Source organism: Candoia aspera, chromosome 2 (genome assembly GCF_035149785.1).
Source record: "Candoia aspera isolate rCanAsp1 chromosome 2, rCanAsp1.hap2, whole genome shotgun sequence".
Lineage (NCBI taxonomy): Eukaryota > Metazoa > Chordata > Lepidosauria > Squamata > Boidae > Candoia > Candoia aspera.
This window is the reverse complement of record NC_086154.1, coordinates 262949684-262967981: the sequence shown is the minus strand read 5'-3', so window position 1 is coordinate 262967981 and position 18298 is coordinate 262949684. Positions and strand designations below refer to the sequence as shown.

General features: G+C 42.9%; 1 protein-coding gene across 1 annotated transcript in view; it reads left to right on the top strand.

The window, feature by feature from the left end:
• Window positions 1–5759, top strand: part of NOL6 (nucleolar protein 6) — a 64410-nt gene extending 58651 nt beyond the window's left edge. The window contains exons 25-26 of the mRNA XM_063295892.1: window positions 2702–2803; window positions 5419–5759. Of these exons, the coding sequence (XP_063151962.1) occupies window positions 2702–2803; window positions 5419–5568 (252 nt within the window). The 3' untranslated portion in view covers window positions 5569–5759. The remainder of the gene's footprint in view (window positions 1–2701; window positions 2804–5418) is intronic.
• Window positions 5760–18298: the final 12539 nt, after the last annotated feature.

Sequence of the window (18298 nt, the reverse complement as noted above, 5' to 3'; positions counted from 1 at the left end):
AGCGAGTCTCATGGCTGAGCAGGATGAACGAATAGGTCTTTGATTTCCTGTTTGCCTCCCTCCATTATCTTCAGCACAGGGAACATTTCTGCCATTTTATACATTAGGATGAGCATGTGATACCTGCTTTTCTACAAAATGACAGTGTGTGTGATATCTTCCCAGCCTTTTGCAGTCTTATGTAATGACAGACATTGTCCCAAAGCCAATTAAAGCTAATCAGGAGGTGCCCATCTGGCTTTTTGCTCTGAATCCAGTCAGATTACATATTCTTAATTATCCTATTGAGAGCCAGTTTGGTGCAGGGGTTGAGGCACCAGGCTGGAAACCGGGAGACCCTGAGTTCTAGTCCCCACTTGGGCACAAAGCCAGCTGGGAGACCTTGGGCCAGTCACCTTCTCTCAGCCCTGGGAAGGAGGCAATGGCAAACCACTTCCAAAAAACCTTGCCAAGAAAACTGCAGGGACTTGTCCAGGCAGTTTCCAAGAATCGGACACGACTGAACGGATTAAAAAAAATCATCCTATTAAAGCCATAGTGAGATTCAGAAGATATGGAAACAACCTAATGCATCCTCTCGGATGTTGGAAGCCATTTCTTTATTTATATATTTATATTTATATTTCATGCTTTCTGTCTGTTTTATTTTCTTCTTCTCTTTTTCTTTTCACACTTATCTTGCTATATATGTCTTCATTTTTTCTTTCTTTGAATGTATTTATTATCTATGTAAAATCTATTAATAAAAATTATTTTTTTAAAAAAAGCAAGAGACAACCTAATTAGGAAGCTTTTAGAAATGGGGTAAGAGCTCCATGGGAAACTGTCTTTTCCTGAGGAGGAAACAGATCGAGGTGGAACCTGTTTTCTCCCTCTCTCGCAACGAACTCCGGCTGTTGCAAGAGAGATGGTAGCAACCCGCAAACCCGTTGCATGCCAATGGATTCTCCGTGGCTTGGGCTTGATAAGTCCCTTACTCTTCTCTGGTGTTTGTGATGGCAACATCTCTGAAGCAATTCTGTGGTCTGGGTTGAGCAACCTACTGATTACTAAGGGACTCGACAGCTTTGACGCCAAAGGGATTCTCTCCTTGTGTTTCAGTCTCTAAACACATACATGACTTTTTATTATGAATTGTTTTTGATGTGTCACTAGATTGAGACATGCTCAGTTTCCTGATTATGTGTCAGAATGAGGCATATACCTGCTAGTTGATGGAATGCAGGCAGCGATATGCTGGCTTGCAAGGTAATCTCTAGATCAGAGTACCTGAATAGCTTAGCTCGGGAGAAAACTGATCTTTGATTGCATTTGTGGTCAAAATGTGCCAGACCGGACTGTAACTCTCCTTACCATTAGCAGGAAATGCTGTATGTGGCTGGGTGCAACTAGAGTTGGGAACCTAGTCTGCACCTTCTCTGTCTTACTAAAAATCATTATGCTAGAGCCTCATTTCACCAAAGTCATGATAGGCAGTGGAAGTCAATAGCTACCAGTTCATTTCGTAATTATTCATGGCAGCTGGAAGACTGCAGCTTGGAATTTAAGAGGTATGAAGGATGAAGAGCATGAAGTAATGCATGAAAGGAAAGAAAGGAAAATATGTAAGGGGAAAGGGAACACATCTGAATGAAGGTGGTCTGATCTTACCACGAGATATGGTGCTGATTATCAGCTTGGCTGGCTTAAAAGGAGAGTTGCACGACTTCATGGAAGTCATGTGGACCAGCCTTAACGGCAGTGGGATGGACTCTGAAGACCACCTGCTGGGCGACCAGTAGACTGCCTTGGGCAGTTGGTTGGCCACTGTGAGGACAGGCTGCTGGGCTGTGTCCAGCAGGGCCCAGCTTATATTCTTACGATCCTGTGGAGTGGAGTTGATGAATACACGCGGAAGGGTGATACGTAGGTTACTTGTGAGGAAAAGGCTGAAATGTATGCCGGAAGCATAGCTGGTGTCGTTTAAGTTGCTGTGGAGGAGAAGTGCATAGATGGGTGAGGGCTGCATATTATGTTCCAATACCTGGTTTCTCTGGTTCTGGAGGAACTAGAGAAAAAATGTGCAATATTCTAAGTGAATGTGATCCAGGGGAAAAAATTATCCTGTAAGATGACATGAGTGGATGGGCAGAAACAAAGGAGGACAGTTCAGAAAAACCAGTGGGGTCATTTGAAGACCCAAGCATTGAATGAGAATACTTTTTGGAGATCACCTGCTTAAAGAAAGATTGCTTTGTTTCAAATATGTTGTTTGAGTATATAGCCATAAATACTTACATATGGAAAAGGAATGAATATAAAAGCATGGCTGATCTCACTGATTCTGAAGAGAGGTTGAGAGAGTTAGTGAAAGGTGACAGTGGTGTTCTGAGTCCTAGACCTTTATTTGAAAGGGCCAGGAGTGGATCTTGGAGAAAAAATGGACACAGAAAAGGAAACAAGTGAAAGAAACAAATATGAAAATAGAATGACTGTGAGAAGGGAAAGTACATGACCTGTATGAAATACGAGGCAGGGGCATCCTGTGTGTGTGTGTGAGTGAAAAGTCAAGATGACAACTGCAACTGTGCAATCAAACCCTGTCCCTTTTTTATGTGTGTGTGTGAAGATTGAGCAGATTCAGAGATGGCGGGAATTTCCTTATTGAAACGGCTAACCTTGCCTATGAGCACCTCCTTTAATGAAACCTTTCTTGCTGCAGGAAGCCTTCAGTGACTTTGCCCTGTTCTTCTACGACAAATATGGAGGAGAAGTTATTGGGGTTCTCTGGAAGCCCTCAGCCTTTGAGCCACAGCCCTTCAAGGTGAGTGCTCAATCCTGGGATTTGACTCAGTGTCCAATTAGTTTCTACTGTTGGTAAATAACATTTAACTAGTATCATCTCTTGAGGAAGTTTGGCATTCTCATGAGAGTTCAACCATTTTGTAGAACAAGAAAACCTAGCACTTGTACCCAAGTTAAAAAAAAAATTACCGTATATACTTGCAGATAAGCTGAGAATTTAAGTGCCAAAGTATACCCCCCAAACTGGGTTCAGCTTATCTGTGGATGAGCTTATCCCTAAGCATATACGGTAATACACTTTTAAAGTACGCTTATGTCCCATATGTACTCCTGGATAAGCCGACCCTCGACTTTTTAACCAAAATACCATGAAAAGGGTATGGCTTATTCACAGGGGGTACATTTTTCATGGTATTTTGGTTAAACATTCGAGGGTCGGCTTATCTGCAAGAACATCTGGTATGAGGCCAACTGCTTACAAATTGTTGGCAGCAGGGACCGATGACAGGAACTCCTACCTTGAATCCTGAAGGGCCGATCCTAAAGGGCATGGGAGGAAGTCGTCATCTGACATTACTGGAGAGATCAGATTTGTGGGGAGAGGTAAGGAAGGGAATTCAGGGAGCTGTGAAAGCAACAATTGTCAAGGAGCTAGGATAATTCATGTGGTTTGAACCAGGAACTTCCTGAGCTGAGACCTATCCTGGTGTGGACTGTGTGTCTTGGTGAGGAGAACACAAGTCTACCTGTGGCCTCCCCAGTTAGTAGTGGCAAGTATGGAGCCTTGGACTGGCCCAGGAGGGTACCTGGTCAACTCAGCAGGGCCTTTTGGGGATTAAGGTCACAGCTTCTCCAGCTGCAGCCAGTTGCCTCCAGAAGCCTGAGCTGGAAGCACTGGTTCTCAGGAGGAGAAGACTCTTAACAATGCCAGGATGGTTAAAGCAGAAGATGCTCCTTGCAGAGGGATGGATGGTAAAGGGTTTTCCATGGAGACACCGAAACACAGGTTGCACAATGTGCAGAGGCTAGAGCAGGGTTTTTCCAAACGGTGTTCCATAGAACCCCGGGGTTCCCTGAGAACTTGATGAGGTTCTGAAAAGCTCCCTTGAACTCAGCCAATGTTGCCTCTTGATCGGGGATTCCATGACCTAAACAGAAATATGTGAACTAGAACAAGGATTAAGGTAGAAAAGAACCAATTATGATGGAATGTCTCTCTGAAGGGGGAGGTGATGTGATTGAGTTCAGTAATGCTGCTGGTCCTCGGGAAGGAGGGAGCACATTCCAAGGAGGTGGGCAAGATAAGAGAAAACACAGCCTGGAGCTAGAACATGGGAAGTCTGAGAAGTTCAGAAGAGCCCCCTGCTAGACCCTTCCCAGGTTATTTCCCTTTGGATTAGGTAGAGTAGCTTGAGTCTGGCAAGATCCTGTCTATACTGTGTGAGCAAATAAAGAACTGAAGTTTGGCTGGATTGACTCTTCGTTGTTCATGGGCTGGGCCTGGCACGGATGCATGCTGTGCTAGTCTCAGGAAGCTGAATTGCTGGGCAGTTTCAAAATGTCATTAAGTTGGACATGTGTGCAGGAGAGGAGAAAGACCAGAGTGAGAAGGCCAGAGCTACGCGCAATCCTCTCATCTTTGTTCTCCTCCTCTTCATCTACTAATTCCACCTGCCGTGGTGTATCAGCTGAGGCACCATTATCAGGAAAGCTGTTAATTCCCCACAGTAGCTTCTGCTTCAAAAGGCGAGTGAGCCTCAGTTCACCACAGAGACGACCGTGACCTGGTGTGGCATTCAAACTGAGAAAGGGTGCTTTGCTATCAACCAAGGAATTAATTTCAGAATGTGGTTTATTTAAAGGTCTCTCTCTCTCTCTCTCTCTGGCTTCTCAATTTTAACAAAGCAACTCAGCCAGCTAATTCCCGAGCAATTATCTCATTCAAGCAACCGGATATTTCAAAACATATCAGTAAAACTCTTGAGAAGTCTGGTCAAATCAGACTCTTTTAGCTGGATCAGAAAGGTAAGGAACCGCTTGGCTGGATGAGATTGTTCCAAGACTGAGCAATAGCACTAAAAAAACTCACTTCAAATCCTGTTTTGAGGTAGATTTGCAACCTGGTTTTGCTATGGTGACTCCAGTTAGATGAACGTGGGCCTGTTGCTTATATCTGAAAACCCTTGTGTTTAGAAATGGGAATGCTGAACAGCTAGAACATTAATGTGAAGTAAGTAAAAGATCAGCCACTTGAACCAGACATCTTCTAGCAACGTATTGGATTTCATTTCCCAGCATCCTCAGCCAGCACAGCTGGTTACAATGCAGTATTTGCATGCTCACACCAGAGGTTTTCAGATGTTTTTTAGGCAATAGGACCTATTAGCTGAAAATACTCCTTTTTCCTATTTCCCTTTAGTCCGTCATAGAATCGATCAAGTTCTTGTGGATCCTTAGGGATCTGTAGAACATAGTTTGGAAAACCCTGCTCTAATCCATAGTTTGCCTGTTTATTCAGGCCGTCGGCTTCATTTTGGAGCTCTAAACCATGGTGAGTTCAGTGTAGAACTGGTTGCAGTGTGTAAGTTGATCCATACTTGGAAGCCATTTACTTACATCTCTTACTCCCACCAGGTGTCAAACGTGAAAGGAAGGATGCTGTCCAGACTAAGCTCTGAGTCAATGTTGGTTCCAAATGTGGAGGCTATTTTGGAAGACTTCAAGATCTTGGGCAAAGGCCTGGTCAAAATGGTTGAAGCTCGGACAGAAAAATGGTCCATTTAGAATCATCTGGGATCCTGCTTGTGATTAGAAATGTTGAGGCTGTATTCTTCCCACCCATAACTTTTTTTTAAGAATTTTCTTAGATTTTTATTACACGGAAATTGAAAGCTCTTTCCATCCTGTTTCCTTCCAAAGACCTGTTCAGCTCAGATAAGCCTGAATCCCCAATAAAGGACTTTGTATGCTAGAAACTCTTAAATCTTTTTGCCTTTGTAGCCAAAGAAACAATTGGAAAATTGCTTTTCATTCTGATTAAAGCTTCACTTTTCTTCCTCTGCCTTCCTTAAAGGAAAATGAAGGTTACAATAGAAGAGATAAACAGGGATTGGGTTTAAGAAGCACGGCTTGGGTTAAATCTGAGGAGGGCTGAGGCCTTGACGTCTGCCAGAACCTGTCGTGATTTTGACGTCCACTCCAGGAAGCTACAATTTATGAACCCGCTTCTCATTCTCACGTTGAATAGTGGTCCGGGTTTAGTATCTGGCAATAAGAGAACTGCTCTGCTTTATTTCCCTCTCAAAAGAAGGACAGCATAGATCGTGATGGGAGAAGACATGGGCCAGGTCAAAGAACAAGCATCCTTGTTCCTCTCTACAGGAAATCCAAGGCATTGCTGCTGGAGTGGGGAGCATGCAGTCTTCGAGGAAACTGCTGAATTACAACTTCTAGTGTCCCTCAGGTTGTTGAGGGGGTCTGAGACCAAGAGGAGTTCTTGTTTAGCATCCTCAGAGGACTATGCATTTAGCTTGTCAATATTCCAGCAACGTTCATGCGCACAGCTGCATCCGAATCCCTTCCATTAAAAAAAGGGTTCCACCCAGCCCTTTAATGCTGATATGCTCAAGTAAGGCTAGAACACTCGTACCTGTGTCGTTGGGGGGAAGAACCAGTAGTAATGGCCCTTCCGAAGCTCCACTTTGGAGCAGCGCAAGATGGAGAAAAAACTCAATAGATCATTTAGAGTCAGCACACCAGAGGCAGATGTAGCACCACACCCTTTCTACACTCACTTCATTCCCCCGTACATCCGTAGGGAAAAACAGAAACCCCCCAAAGAGATGGACCCACTTTAATGTGGCTATTTATCCTGTTTTCTGGCTTCCCAGAATACATTGAATCCTAAGCTACAGGGAGTCCTTGCTTAACAACCATTTGTTTAGTGATGGTTTAGACTTACAACGGTGTTAGAAAAAACGACTTATGACTGGTCCTCACACTTACGGCCATCACAGCATCCCCACGATCACGTGGTCATAATTTGGACACTTGGCAACTGATTTGCATTTATGACAGTTGCAGCATCCCGTAGTCACGGGATCACCATTTTTGACTTTTCCGACTGGCTCCTGGCAAACAAAATAAATGGGGAACTGTGTGATTCACTTAACGATCACATGGTTCACTTAACAACCACTGTGATTTGCTTAACAACCACCACAAAAGGTCATAAAATTGAGTCATTTGCTTAATGACCACCTCACTTAGCAACCAAAATTCCAGTCCCAATTGTGGTCGTTAAGCAAGGATTACTTGTAACCAAACACCTTATGCAGGGGCAGCGGGACCAGAGTTACTTCTGTTAACCTTGTCTGGTTTTGCAGAATACGAGTTGGCCACTTCATCTAAAACAAAGTCAGGTTTCATTTGGTCTAATTATTATTATTATTATTATTATTATAGCTTTATTAATATTTTTCAAAGTATAATTAAAATACAAAATACAGAATATAAAATAGATAGAATACAGATCTAAAAAGAAACAAGTAAAGCTAAAACAGTGCAAGAATAGATAGAAAGGTATAAAAGACAGGTGACTCCTAGCCTCCTTCATCACAGATATGAAAAAGTTAATCTCTTAATTAAACTTTTAATAACATTATTTCCGTAAAATCAAACCGTTTAATTGTCAAAACCCAAAATCAAAATTCAATTTTTTTCTGTTACAAGCAAATAGTCCAAAAGTGGCTTCCAAGGAGAAACAAATCCAGTTACGGTATTTTCCCTGATCAATGCTGACAGTTTAGCCATTTCTGCCAATTCTATTAATTTAATTATCCAGTCCTCCATTGAAGGGATTTGTAAGTTTTCCATTTTGGGGCGTAGAAGAGTCTTGCTGCTGTTGCCGTATGTAAAAACGGAGTCCCGTTCCGCTTCTCAAACCGTCGATCCATCAGAACCAAGAGAAGCAGTTTCAGTAGTAAGCCCACTTTAAGAATCTTTCGAATAATAACAGATATTTGATCCCAGAATTCCTTGCTTTTCCACAAGTCTGACTGGGTCTAATTTAGAAATGACTTCATCTCCAGGTGCGTAGGACATGCTGGGTCTGACATGGCGTAGTGATGCACGTAATGTCACCCTAGTCGTTACTTCCGTTTTTCTTCTGTGCCGATGCTAAACCCCAACTTTGGAAATTGCCAGCTGTTGCTTGTACACTTGGGAAGTTCTCCGTGGGTCTGAATGGTCTAAAACTTTTCTGGTTTTAGCAGAACCCCAACGTTGCCGGGATTTTTCACTGAGATTTGTTTGTAACGTACACCCCCCCGATAGCTCTTGCTATCGTGTTTCTCCAGCTGACATTTTCCCCCCAAAGTGTGGTTGCAGTATTAGCTAATGTTTTGCATTTGCGCCATTGGACGAATGCGAGATGGGGAAGGGGGCTGGATGGGAGCAGGGAAGAAAGATGGCCCTGGTGTTTTCTGCAGGACTTGGCCTCCATTTTTTCAGACCCAGATGACCCTGGGTTCCAAGGTAATTTAAATACCCCTAAAATGGGACTATTCACTAGGACAGTGTTTCTCAACCTCAGCAACTTCAGGATGTGTGGAGTCCAACTCCCAGAATTCCCCAGCCAGTCATGCTGGCTGGGGAATTCTGGGAGTTGAAGTCCACACGTCTTAAAGTTGCTGAGATTGAGGAACACTGCATGAGCGCTGTTAATTTAGCCAGTTGGGCCAATTCCATCAGTTTAATCATCCATTCTTCCACTGTAGGGATTTGTAAGTCTCCATCTTTGTGCATATAAAAGTCTTGCTTAACTATGCTTTGAAAATCAATAAAGTTCTTTAAAGAAAAAAGAAGCACTACACCGGAAGCACGCAAAACGTTTTTGATGTTGAAGTATTCCCACTCCTAAATGTCCCATTTGGCCTTGGAGTATCCAATCTCAACTCGAATGTTTTGCAGGACTGTACATTTCACCTCAAATTTTAATCCCTCATGCGCCTTTCCCAGTGAAATAAATAAAAAATAATTTTCTCACTGATTGCAGTGACTCGGTAGATTCTCTACATTTTGCTGCTGAAGTGTGTGGGTGAGGGTGTCACCATAACACACAACATTGTCCTGTTTGTTTGTTTCTGGGACTCCAAGGCAGTAGGTGGTTGATAACAACCGTCATACAGTTATGTTCCTCTTTCCCTACGTAAGGAACCGGAAAAAGTGTGACTCAATTTAAACACATACTAAGGGCTACAGAAGCCTCCGAATAAAACTTTTTATTTATTCAGAGGCTTCTGTAGCCCTTAGTATGTGTTTACTTTCTTCCTTTTCATAAAAACTTTTTTTTTATTAAAACAAAATTTTCTTTTAAAAGTCAGTGGAGGTAGGAAGCGTGCAATGGCCTGCCGCTGTGATGTTGCAACTAGCAAAGGAGCAAAGCAGGAAAAGGAAATGGAGAATCAAGGAGCTTAGTTTTAGCATGGGAACTAGCAATCAGAGGCAGTTAGTAGCTAATAAATGGTGGGTGATAAAATGGACATTGAAAGAAACAAGCTGGGCTGGTCATGGCTAACATAGGAACCGGCTGGTGGTAGCTCTGGGCTCTGGAACTAGTGCCTGTTTCACTTCTAGTTTCACCAGATGCTGGCTTGCTGTGAAGCAAAGGGCCAATCTCTAGCATTCTTATTATGTACAAGAATGCTCCAGGGCTGCATAAGTTTTCGAAAGGTTGAACGTCTCAGGAAAAAAGTCAAGGATGAGTTGAAGAATACTTGGGCCTTGGTTGTGTCCACTATGTCGGCCGAGTTGGCCAAGTAGCCACAACAGCCTGTTAAAGTTCCAGAGAAGCTCCTGATACCAATAAAAGAGTATCTGTAGCTCAGGGTTGAACTGTGCAAGCAAACAACCAAGCTCAGCACCAAGGACTTAACAGAAGCTCCTGAGCCCAGAAATATTGCCAATCCCTGATCCCACTTCAGCTGCAGATCTAAACTGCTCAGTCTAGGGCAGAGCCTTCCTGGCTCCTTCCCCACTTGTATGAGATTAATCATAGATTGGTTGCAAGGCTGCTTTGTACATCTGGAGAAATAGGCTAGTATTGTTGAGATTGCCTTGGGCCACACAGCCTAGGAATTGAGTTGTTCTCCCAACACATCTGGAGAATGTGCAACAGAAGGAGACTTCTGCAAGGGTTGTGAGATGCATCACCTTCTTCCCAATCAACTCTAAGGTTTAACAGAGTAGGTGAAATCCACCAGAAAGTCTTGAAGAAGAATTAGGTGATCCTGTTGGTTCCTCCTAAAATTGAACATGGGGATAGTAAGCTCATTTTCCATAACCAGCTGGATCTGACTCTAAATCTACTTGACTATGAAGCTCTGGCAATGGACAGGACAGTGACTAAGTGCATACATCGCATTAACTGCATTTTGCAATCATGGTTTGCTGACTGGGTCACAATAATGAAATTTAATGGCTGGTTAATATCATAGCTGAGCCATGAACAAATCACTTTCTAATTTACTGTGATATGTGAATGCAATGTGAGTGCCTGATCATTTCCTCCCTCTCTCCAAAAAGGATTGTGAGAACAGAAATATGCCATACATGCATAAATAGGTAGTAGAGGAAGTAAATGTATTTCTCCCCCGAAGTGAAAGCTTACAATTTCTATACATAGTGCCAATGAAGTGGAGTCACACATGTCAGTCTTTTGTCTGCTAAACTGGAGTGAGGACACAGGACAATGCAGAAAGTGACAGCACGTTCTTCCAACTGCTAGAAACTTACTCAGTTCCTCCTGTGAAACCCACCCCTCACCCCAAATTTTCTGGCTTCTTTTATCTCATTGCACAAGCCAGTCTCCTGTTTTTAATAGACCAATAGCTTTTTCAGTAGACCAACAACTACTAAAAGGGTTTACTTGGAAATTAGAAGCATGCTTACTCCTCCTTTCTAGATACTGAGCCTGGGAGAGAGCTGGCTCACCAGAGGTCAATGTGGGGCTTTCCAGATTTTGGGGAGCTGCCTTCCCAGTCAGGCTGTTCAAAGATGAGGTCTACAGAATGAGCTAGTAGGGCTAGAGATTGTCCATCCCATTGGATAACTTTGGCTGCTTTCACACGGCACCCCTAATGCTAACCAACTGAGCTGGGTGTGTACATTATGCTAAGCTATTCATCTATGCCACCGTTAACCCTAACCAAGTTTTGCACGCTGCAAATGCAGATCAGGTGAAGTGTGTTGTGCAAATGCAGGTGTAGGAAAGCTAAATAGGGTGGAGTTTTTCAGGGTCATTCATGGAACTTCTCAAGGTTCTTTCATGAAAGATAAGGCTCTATTCATGTAACACACTTAACCCGGTTGTTGGATTAATGTTTTCTGGGTTTACATTATATTGTACCAACAACTAACCAAACATAGTGGGTTGCACAAGAGGCAGAAATAAGGTTAGGGCAATCCAAAGTCTGTCTGTTGTATCAGTGCAGCCACAAGGTCTTGGCTTGGCTTGGATCTGCTTCTTCTGTGAAGGCTGACAACATAATGGGAGAAAAATCAAATGTTGCCTTGGAGAAGCTTTGAAGGGAGGCTTGATAGGAAGACCAGAGCTCTGATGTTCCTGAAAGAAAGTGGCTCCTGGAGGACCGTGTCTGCAGGCACCTCCTTTCCCTTCCTCCTCCTCTTTTAGCATCACATTTGTCCTTCATCCTGCACTCCAGCCAACTGTTACAAGAGTTGATGGACAGAACCAGGATGCTACTATTGAACCCTCGGCATGAAAGCAGGCCTGTCAAATAAAGCAGGTGAAGCTGAAAGGAAAACTCTGCTGCTGCAGATCCACCCATCTCTTTGCTCATCAGCCGGGCATAAATCTTTTAAAATCTCATCCTTCTTGAAGGTGCTCATCTCAAACCAGAGAAATGACTGCTTTTGTTCAGAAGATAATGAGATCTTTTTGCAACCCTTGCTTGAGCAAAGCTCCCGTTCTTTACAATGAACCTCCATTGCCCTGGCATGTTTAATTGCCCAGCTTTACGATTCATCCTGGATTTTCTGACAGTTTTAATACTCCCTTGGTGGAACAGGACAGGAGCAAAAGGCACAGTGTCATGCCCCGTTCTAAGGCATACATGCCCTACAACGTGATCATGCCTTCCTGTTGGAAGGGAGGGGCAGGAAGCATGCATAGGCTGCCCCCCTCAAGAACAGATTGCACGGGTGGCACGCCCAAGGCCGGGCGGCCATCAACATAATCACCAGCCACTCCAAAGGGCCCCAGGGCATTCACCTGGGGCGCACACAGAAGGAGGATAATGGCAGTTGGACGGCCCCACCCGAATCACCCATCAAGAGGGCCGGGAACGGACACACGGACAGGGGGGGCGGAAAGGGGCAAGGCCTACACACGTGTATATAAAGGGAAGGAGCCCAACACGTGCTCATTCCCGTCTTTCTCTAGTGACTGTATCCTTCTCAATAAACCAGATTTCCTTAGCCAGCCTAAGTTTGAGTCTGCGCCTTATTGGGGAGAAGCTACTCATCACACACAGCTGGTTTCCAACTGTAGAGCTGGCTCCATCTTCAAACGTTCCACCCTGCTCACAGAAACTGGAGAGTGGCCAGCCAAACTTCATGATGCATTTCTTTGGGTGGCTCTTAATGTGAGTGAGTGTTCCCTGCTTTTGCAGTTTGAAATATCTGTAAACCATAAACCCAGCTTAACAAAACACCCCTGCTGCACTTTGATCAGACTCAACAACTGGGGCCTTGGTACCAACTCTAGACAACAGCAAGCAAGATTGATGGAAAGGGGAAAGAGATTAGGTTGCTGAAAAATTGATAATTGGATAGTCTCACTTTATTACCCAGTTTATCTCTGAAATCATTCGGGTGGGGACTTCGTAATTCTCTTGGTAAACAATATTTGGTGAACAGGTTAGGGGGCTGACATTTCTCTGATAATGGAGATCTGTGCAGATGTCCTGAATTTGTAGATAGTTATCCATCTCAGGGCTGAGAAGGCTGCAACATCTGGTCACTGCAGAACGTGATCCTGGCACAGCCTTCCTTGGGGGGCTGTCCCCCAACCTCAGATGAGGACCTTTTTGGGGAATGTCGGACATGGGCAGTTAGAAATGTGCCTTTTGGTCTACTGAAGTTTTAGATGTGGGAGTGTGAGAAGAATTAGGGAAGGCTATGCCTGCGTTATTCCTGATGGGAATTAGTTCCATCCTGAAAAAAAGATGGTGTGGCTTTGAAGGAGCTGTCCACCATCTCTGTTTAGGCTTTCTGAGCAAAAGGCTTCCAAGCGAACGTTCATAAACCTCAAAGTTTGGAGGGGATATGCAGCAACGTTTTCAATGCGATTAAAAGTAAAAGAGATTTCGGGAGATTCACACAAAAGGGCAGAAGCAAGGAGAAGAGAAAAAAGGAGCAAACGGTTGCAAACGCTTGGCATAGAAGGGAGCCCCATCTTGTCCTTAGCTCTGGGCTTTCTCTTAAGTGATGAGAAGGTTATAACTTAAAGATATAACTCAGGCGAGGAAGCAACATCTGGACCAGCTTTCTGCAAAACACATTTTTATTTTCACTTTTGAAAATAGCCTGCTGTTGCTTCACAAAATATATTCCAGCTTTGATTATATTATAAGAAGTAGGACTGTGGGTCAGGCAGGACGGACAGGTCGCCAGCAAACAGTTCAGCCACATTCCAATAAGGTGACACTCAAACTACCCAAAAGATGGGACTTAAGGATGCTTAGTGTAGGATCATGGCTATGATGATGATTAAGCTAGAGACTCCCTTGAGTTTAAAGATTTCCTCAAGTCAATCTCTCGTCCTGGTCATTGCGTAGACACTTGATTGTCTTGCAACAATATGGGTGTGCCATTGCATTCTGCCAGCCTCTTGTTGTTGGTATTTTCCCAGTCTAGATTACAATCTTAAGATTTTCTAGTGGTCTTCCACCCAACCAGTAACCAGGCCCAATCTTGGTTAACTTTTTTTCTTTTGGAGAACAACCAAGTTCAGTTAGATGCTGATTTATATTTTTAAAAATTGCCTAAAAGATTTAAGGATAACAAAAAAATGTATTCATGCCATAGTTAGAATAATTTTATATAGTCTTCAACTAAAGATGGCAAGTTAAATGTAAAGCAGTATCTGTAATTATGTTCTAGCTTGCTAGATAAAGTACTGCAATCACTGGAGCCCATGAAGGGGACACAAGATGAAATCTGTGTTGCATCTTCCTGACTCAAACTCTGCCCTTTATGTACTTCTGTGGGATGTCATGATACATGTATGAACAGAACAGAACAAAATACTTTATTGGCCAAGAATGATTGGACATACAAGGAATTTGACTTCGGTGCAAGACCTCTCAATATATTTACCTAACATCAAGACTAAACAATAGTAAAGTAATAATGTTAGTTACTAAAACCATACAATCAAGAAAGAAAAAAAATTGAAGGAAAAAATACTACAGCTATTAACTAACAGACACTCATATTTAAAGGGAGAATTAAGGGACAGTGTACTGCACCTGTTGTCTAACGTATGTTCACATTTAACAGAGCATTACCGGTCACATCTTAGCAGTCATGTCTTACCATACATTGTCGATCATTATATAATGCTACATTAATTAGGAGTTCAACAGAGCAATGGCACAAGGGAAAAAACTGTTTTGATGTCTAGATGTTTTGACATTCGGTGCTCCGTGGCGCCGTCCTGATGGTAGAAGTTGGAACAGTTTGTGTCCAGGATGTGAAGGGTCTGCAGATATCTTCTCCGCCCCCCTTTTGACCCTTGCAATATACAGGTCTTCTATAGAAGGCAGGCAGATTGCAAATTCTTTCTGCAGACTTAACTATCCGTTGAAGTCTATATTTGTCCTGCTTGGTTGCAGAACCAAACCAGACAGTTACAGAAGAACAGATAACAGATTTAATAATTCGTCTGTAAAACTGTACCAAAAGCTCCTGAGATAGATTAAACTTTCTAAGTTGAAGGGGAAGAGTGTGTGTAGTGATGTCCTGTTGCGTGTTTTGTTGTTGGGTGTCACTCTGGCTAGTTGTGGATGCTTACCACTCCAGTTTTGGACATTTGTAAGTTATGAATTTATTTTGCCTGGAAAGGTTTTGCTCTAACTAATTTAAAATGCTGGTGTTTGCTATGGCGATTTGAATATGTGCACATCTGGAGCACATGTGTTTTTGTGTGTGTAGATGAGAAGATGAGACAATCTCTAAATGTAAGCAACAGCTTTAAATTAAATATACCTCCTAAAGTTCTGCCAGATGAAAATTTGATCAAATATTCCAAACTTAAAGTCTGGGACTGTTAATGTTATCTAAGCTTATTATGTTGGGCAGTCATGAGGTCAGTGTTTTCTAACTCAGGCAATTTCCAGATATGTGGACCAATTCCCAGAATTCCCTAACTTGCAAGGCCATTGCTGAGAATTCTGGGAGTTGAAGTCCAAACATCCAGAAATTGCTTAGATTGGAAAATACTGTTAAATAGTCTTTAACTGATCCAGTTAAGCATAGAGGTTTGCCAAATATTCCAAGATCAGCCTGTTTCTGACCTCTAAACAGGCATTCTGAGGTTGGAATTGGTGGTTTTACAGTCAAGAAGTTTGAAGCAATTAAGCATGTTGTGTAAATACAGCCAAAAACAAAACCATCAATCAAAAGTAAGTTTATGACAGTTATAATTAAATATGTTTATATTTAAATTATTATAAATTATATAAATTATAAGTTGTAATTAAAGTAACTTGGAAAATGTTTATGGTAGTACATGTTCAGATCTTTTTCCCCATTTTTTCCCCCTTGGAAAGGACATCCAGGTTAGGTAGTTTAGTTTGTGAAAGGTGAAAGGTCCCCTGCGCAAGCACCGAGTCACGTCTGACACTTTGGGGGGACGCCGCTTTTGCGACGTTTTCTTGGCAGACTCTGTCGGGGTGGTTCGCCATGGCCTTCCCCAGTCGCCACCTTCCCAAGCAAGCCAGGTGCTCATTTTACCACCCTTGGAAGGATGGAAGGCTGAGTGGACCTGAGCCGGCTCCCTGAGAGAGAATCCGGCTTCCGCTGTGATTGAACTCCAGTTGCGGGGATAGTTTTCGGTTGCAATACTGCTGCCTACCCCTCTGCGCCACACAAGGCTTTTTGCCACATGAGTTTAGTTTAGCTGAGTTAATTTTTTGTTGTTACTAACGTTCCCACTGGATTAAGCTTTGGGTATGTTGGATTGTTAGAGAAATATGGGAGAAGGAAATGTGAAAGTACTGGATATAGATGCATTGAGGAGGGACAGAACTGTGCTGGGCATAGGAACTGATGCCCACTCTTTTTCCCCCCAAACCAAATGGTTTTTTGATCCACTTTCAAACAGACATGTGTAAAATTATGTAAAATAAAAATAAACAGTTTTTACACACAAACAAAAGGAAAGCAGAACAGTATTCCTTTGTTCTTGCTATATATTTTCTTGTTCTGAACACTATAATTATAACAATATCCCAAGTTATTATTATAGATATTATCCCAATATCCCAACCACGCAGAGTCCCCTTTTTGGGAGAGATGGGCGGTGATAGAAATGTGAAGAATGAATGAATGAATGAATGGATGAATGAATAAATAAATAAATAAACGTTCACTTAATTTTGTAAATCTTTAAGAAGAGAAACTGGACTTCCGGTGAGGATTCATGGCGAACTAGACATCCCTGAAGGAGTTGGGCCAGCATTGTTGCGGAGATTGGTGGCCAGACAGTGAATTCTCTCCAAAAAAAGGAGAGATTATGAGATTGCCCACATGTACTCTGGAAAGCTGCTCCTTGTGAGTAGACTGCAAGACCTGAGGTCTTTGTGGTCGACTTGTGAGTCGAGCAGCTGGGAGTCGAGGGATTTCAACCAAGCTCACAGCTGTAATGCGGCCTATATAGCCATAAGGCTTGCGAACCTCATTTCTTAATCACTTTTGGAAATTGCCTCTTAACTGCTTTTCAACTATTAGGAACCTTCGGATCAACAAATTTTATAGCACTCAGCGGATGAGTTTCCTTTAATCCTTAGCGAAAGAAGTTTTAAGTACAGGTTTAAGGACTTAAAAAAATTCTTCGTTGGGAATAAACAGCAAAAGGGTGATTAGAACGTTGATTTTGGAAAATTACAAATGGATGAAGGGTCCAGATGGATTTGAAATAAGTTTTTGAGATTAATTATAAGAATCCTTCCAGTGGGAAAATGCTGTTGTTTTGAATTCTTAAAAAAACCAGATAGGATGGGTCTTTGAAGGCTGGACACTAGAGGGAACCAGAAGGAACTAAAGATTACAACTAAAGGAGAAGAACACTTAAATATGACTTACTAATAGAGAATAGAGCAAAATACTCTAACATTGGACATATTGAAGGATATTTTTGAACAATGGACTCAGAAGTTAATTTTAAAAGTGTCTGCCTCTATAGATAGACTATGTTTAAAAGATTTATTTATTTATTTATTTAAATTAATTAATTAATTAAATTTATATAGCCACCCATCTCAGACCAGTGACTCTGGGCGGCTAACAATAATAAAAAAATAGTCAGACAAGTAAAACAATACAGAAAATTAAATATAGATACAGCCAAAAGATATTAAAATCCATTGGTGTCAGCACAATCAAGAAATGGGGCCCTTCACACACTCAGGACCCCAGGCCTGGGCACACAGCCAGGTCTTCGAGGCCTTCCGAAAAGCCAAAAGGGTCGGGGCCATCCTAAGCTCAGGAGGGAGGATGTCTCAGAGGGCAGGCGCCACGGCAGAAAAGGCACGTCTCCTGGTCCCTGCCAGCCGATATTCCTTGGCTGACGGGACCCGGGGCATGCCCATCCTGCCAGACCGGATTGGAAGGGTAGGAACAACCGGGAAAAGATGGTCCCTCAGGTAACCCGGTCCCAAGCCATGGAAGGCTTTAAAGGTGACATCCAGCACCTTGAATTGCACCCAGAAACACACTGGCAACCAGTGCAGCCCCAGGAGCCATGGGATTACATGTGCGGAATAGCCGACACTGTTTATAACCAGGGCAGCTGCATTTTGCACCAGCTGAACCTTCCAAATGCTCTTCAAGGGCAGCCCCATGTAGAGCGTGTTGCAGTAGTCCAAACAAGAGGTCATGAGGGCATGAGTGACAGTGAGTAGGGCCTCCTGGTCCAGGAATGAGTGCGACTGGCGCAGAACCCGAAGGTGTGCAAAGGCCCTCTTAGCCGCAGCTGCCACCTGCTCTTCCAGCAGGAGCCCTGAGTCCAAGAGGACCCCCAAATTGTACACTGGGTCTGTCTGGGGCAGTGCCACCCCATCCAGGACCAATGATGGAATTACCTTGGTACTGGGAGGCCCAAACACCCAATGAAAGAGAAACAAGTTTATGAAAGAGGAACAAGTTTTACCAGACAAGACTGAGACTGATCTGAAAGTGGATTTAAAATTGAGAGGCTACAAGAATGATA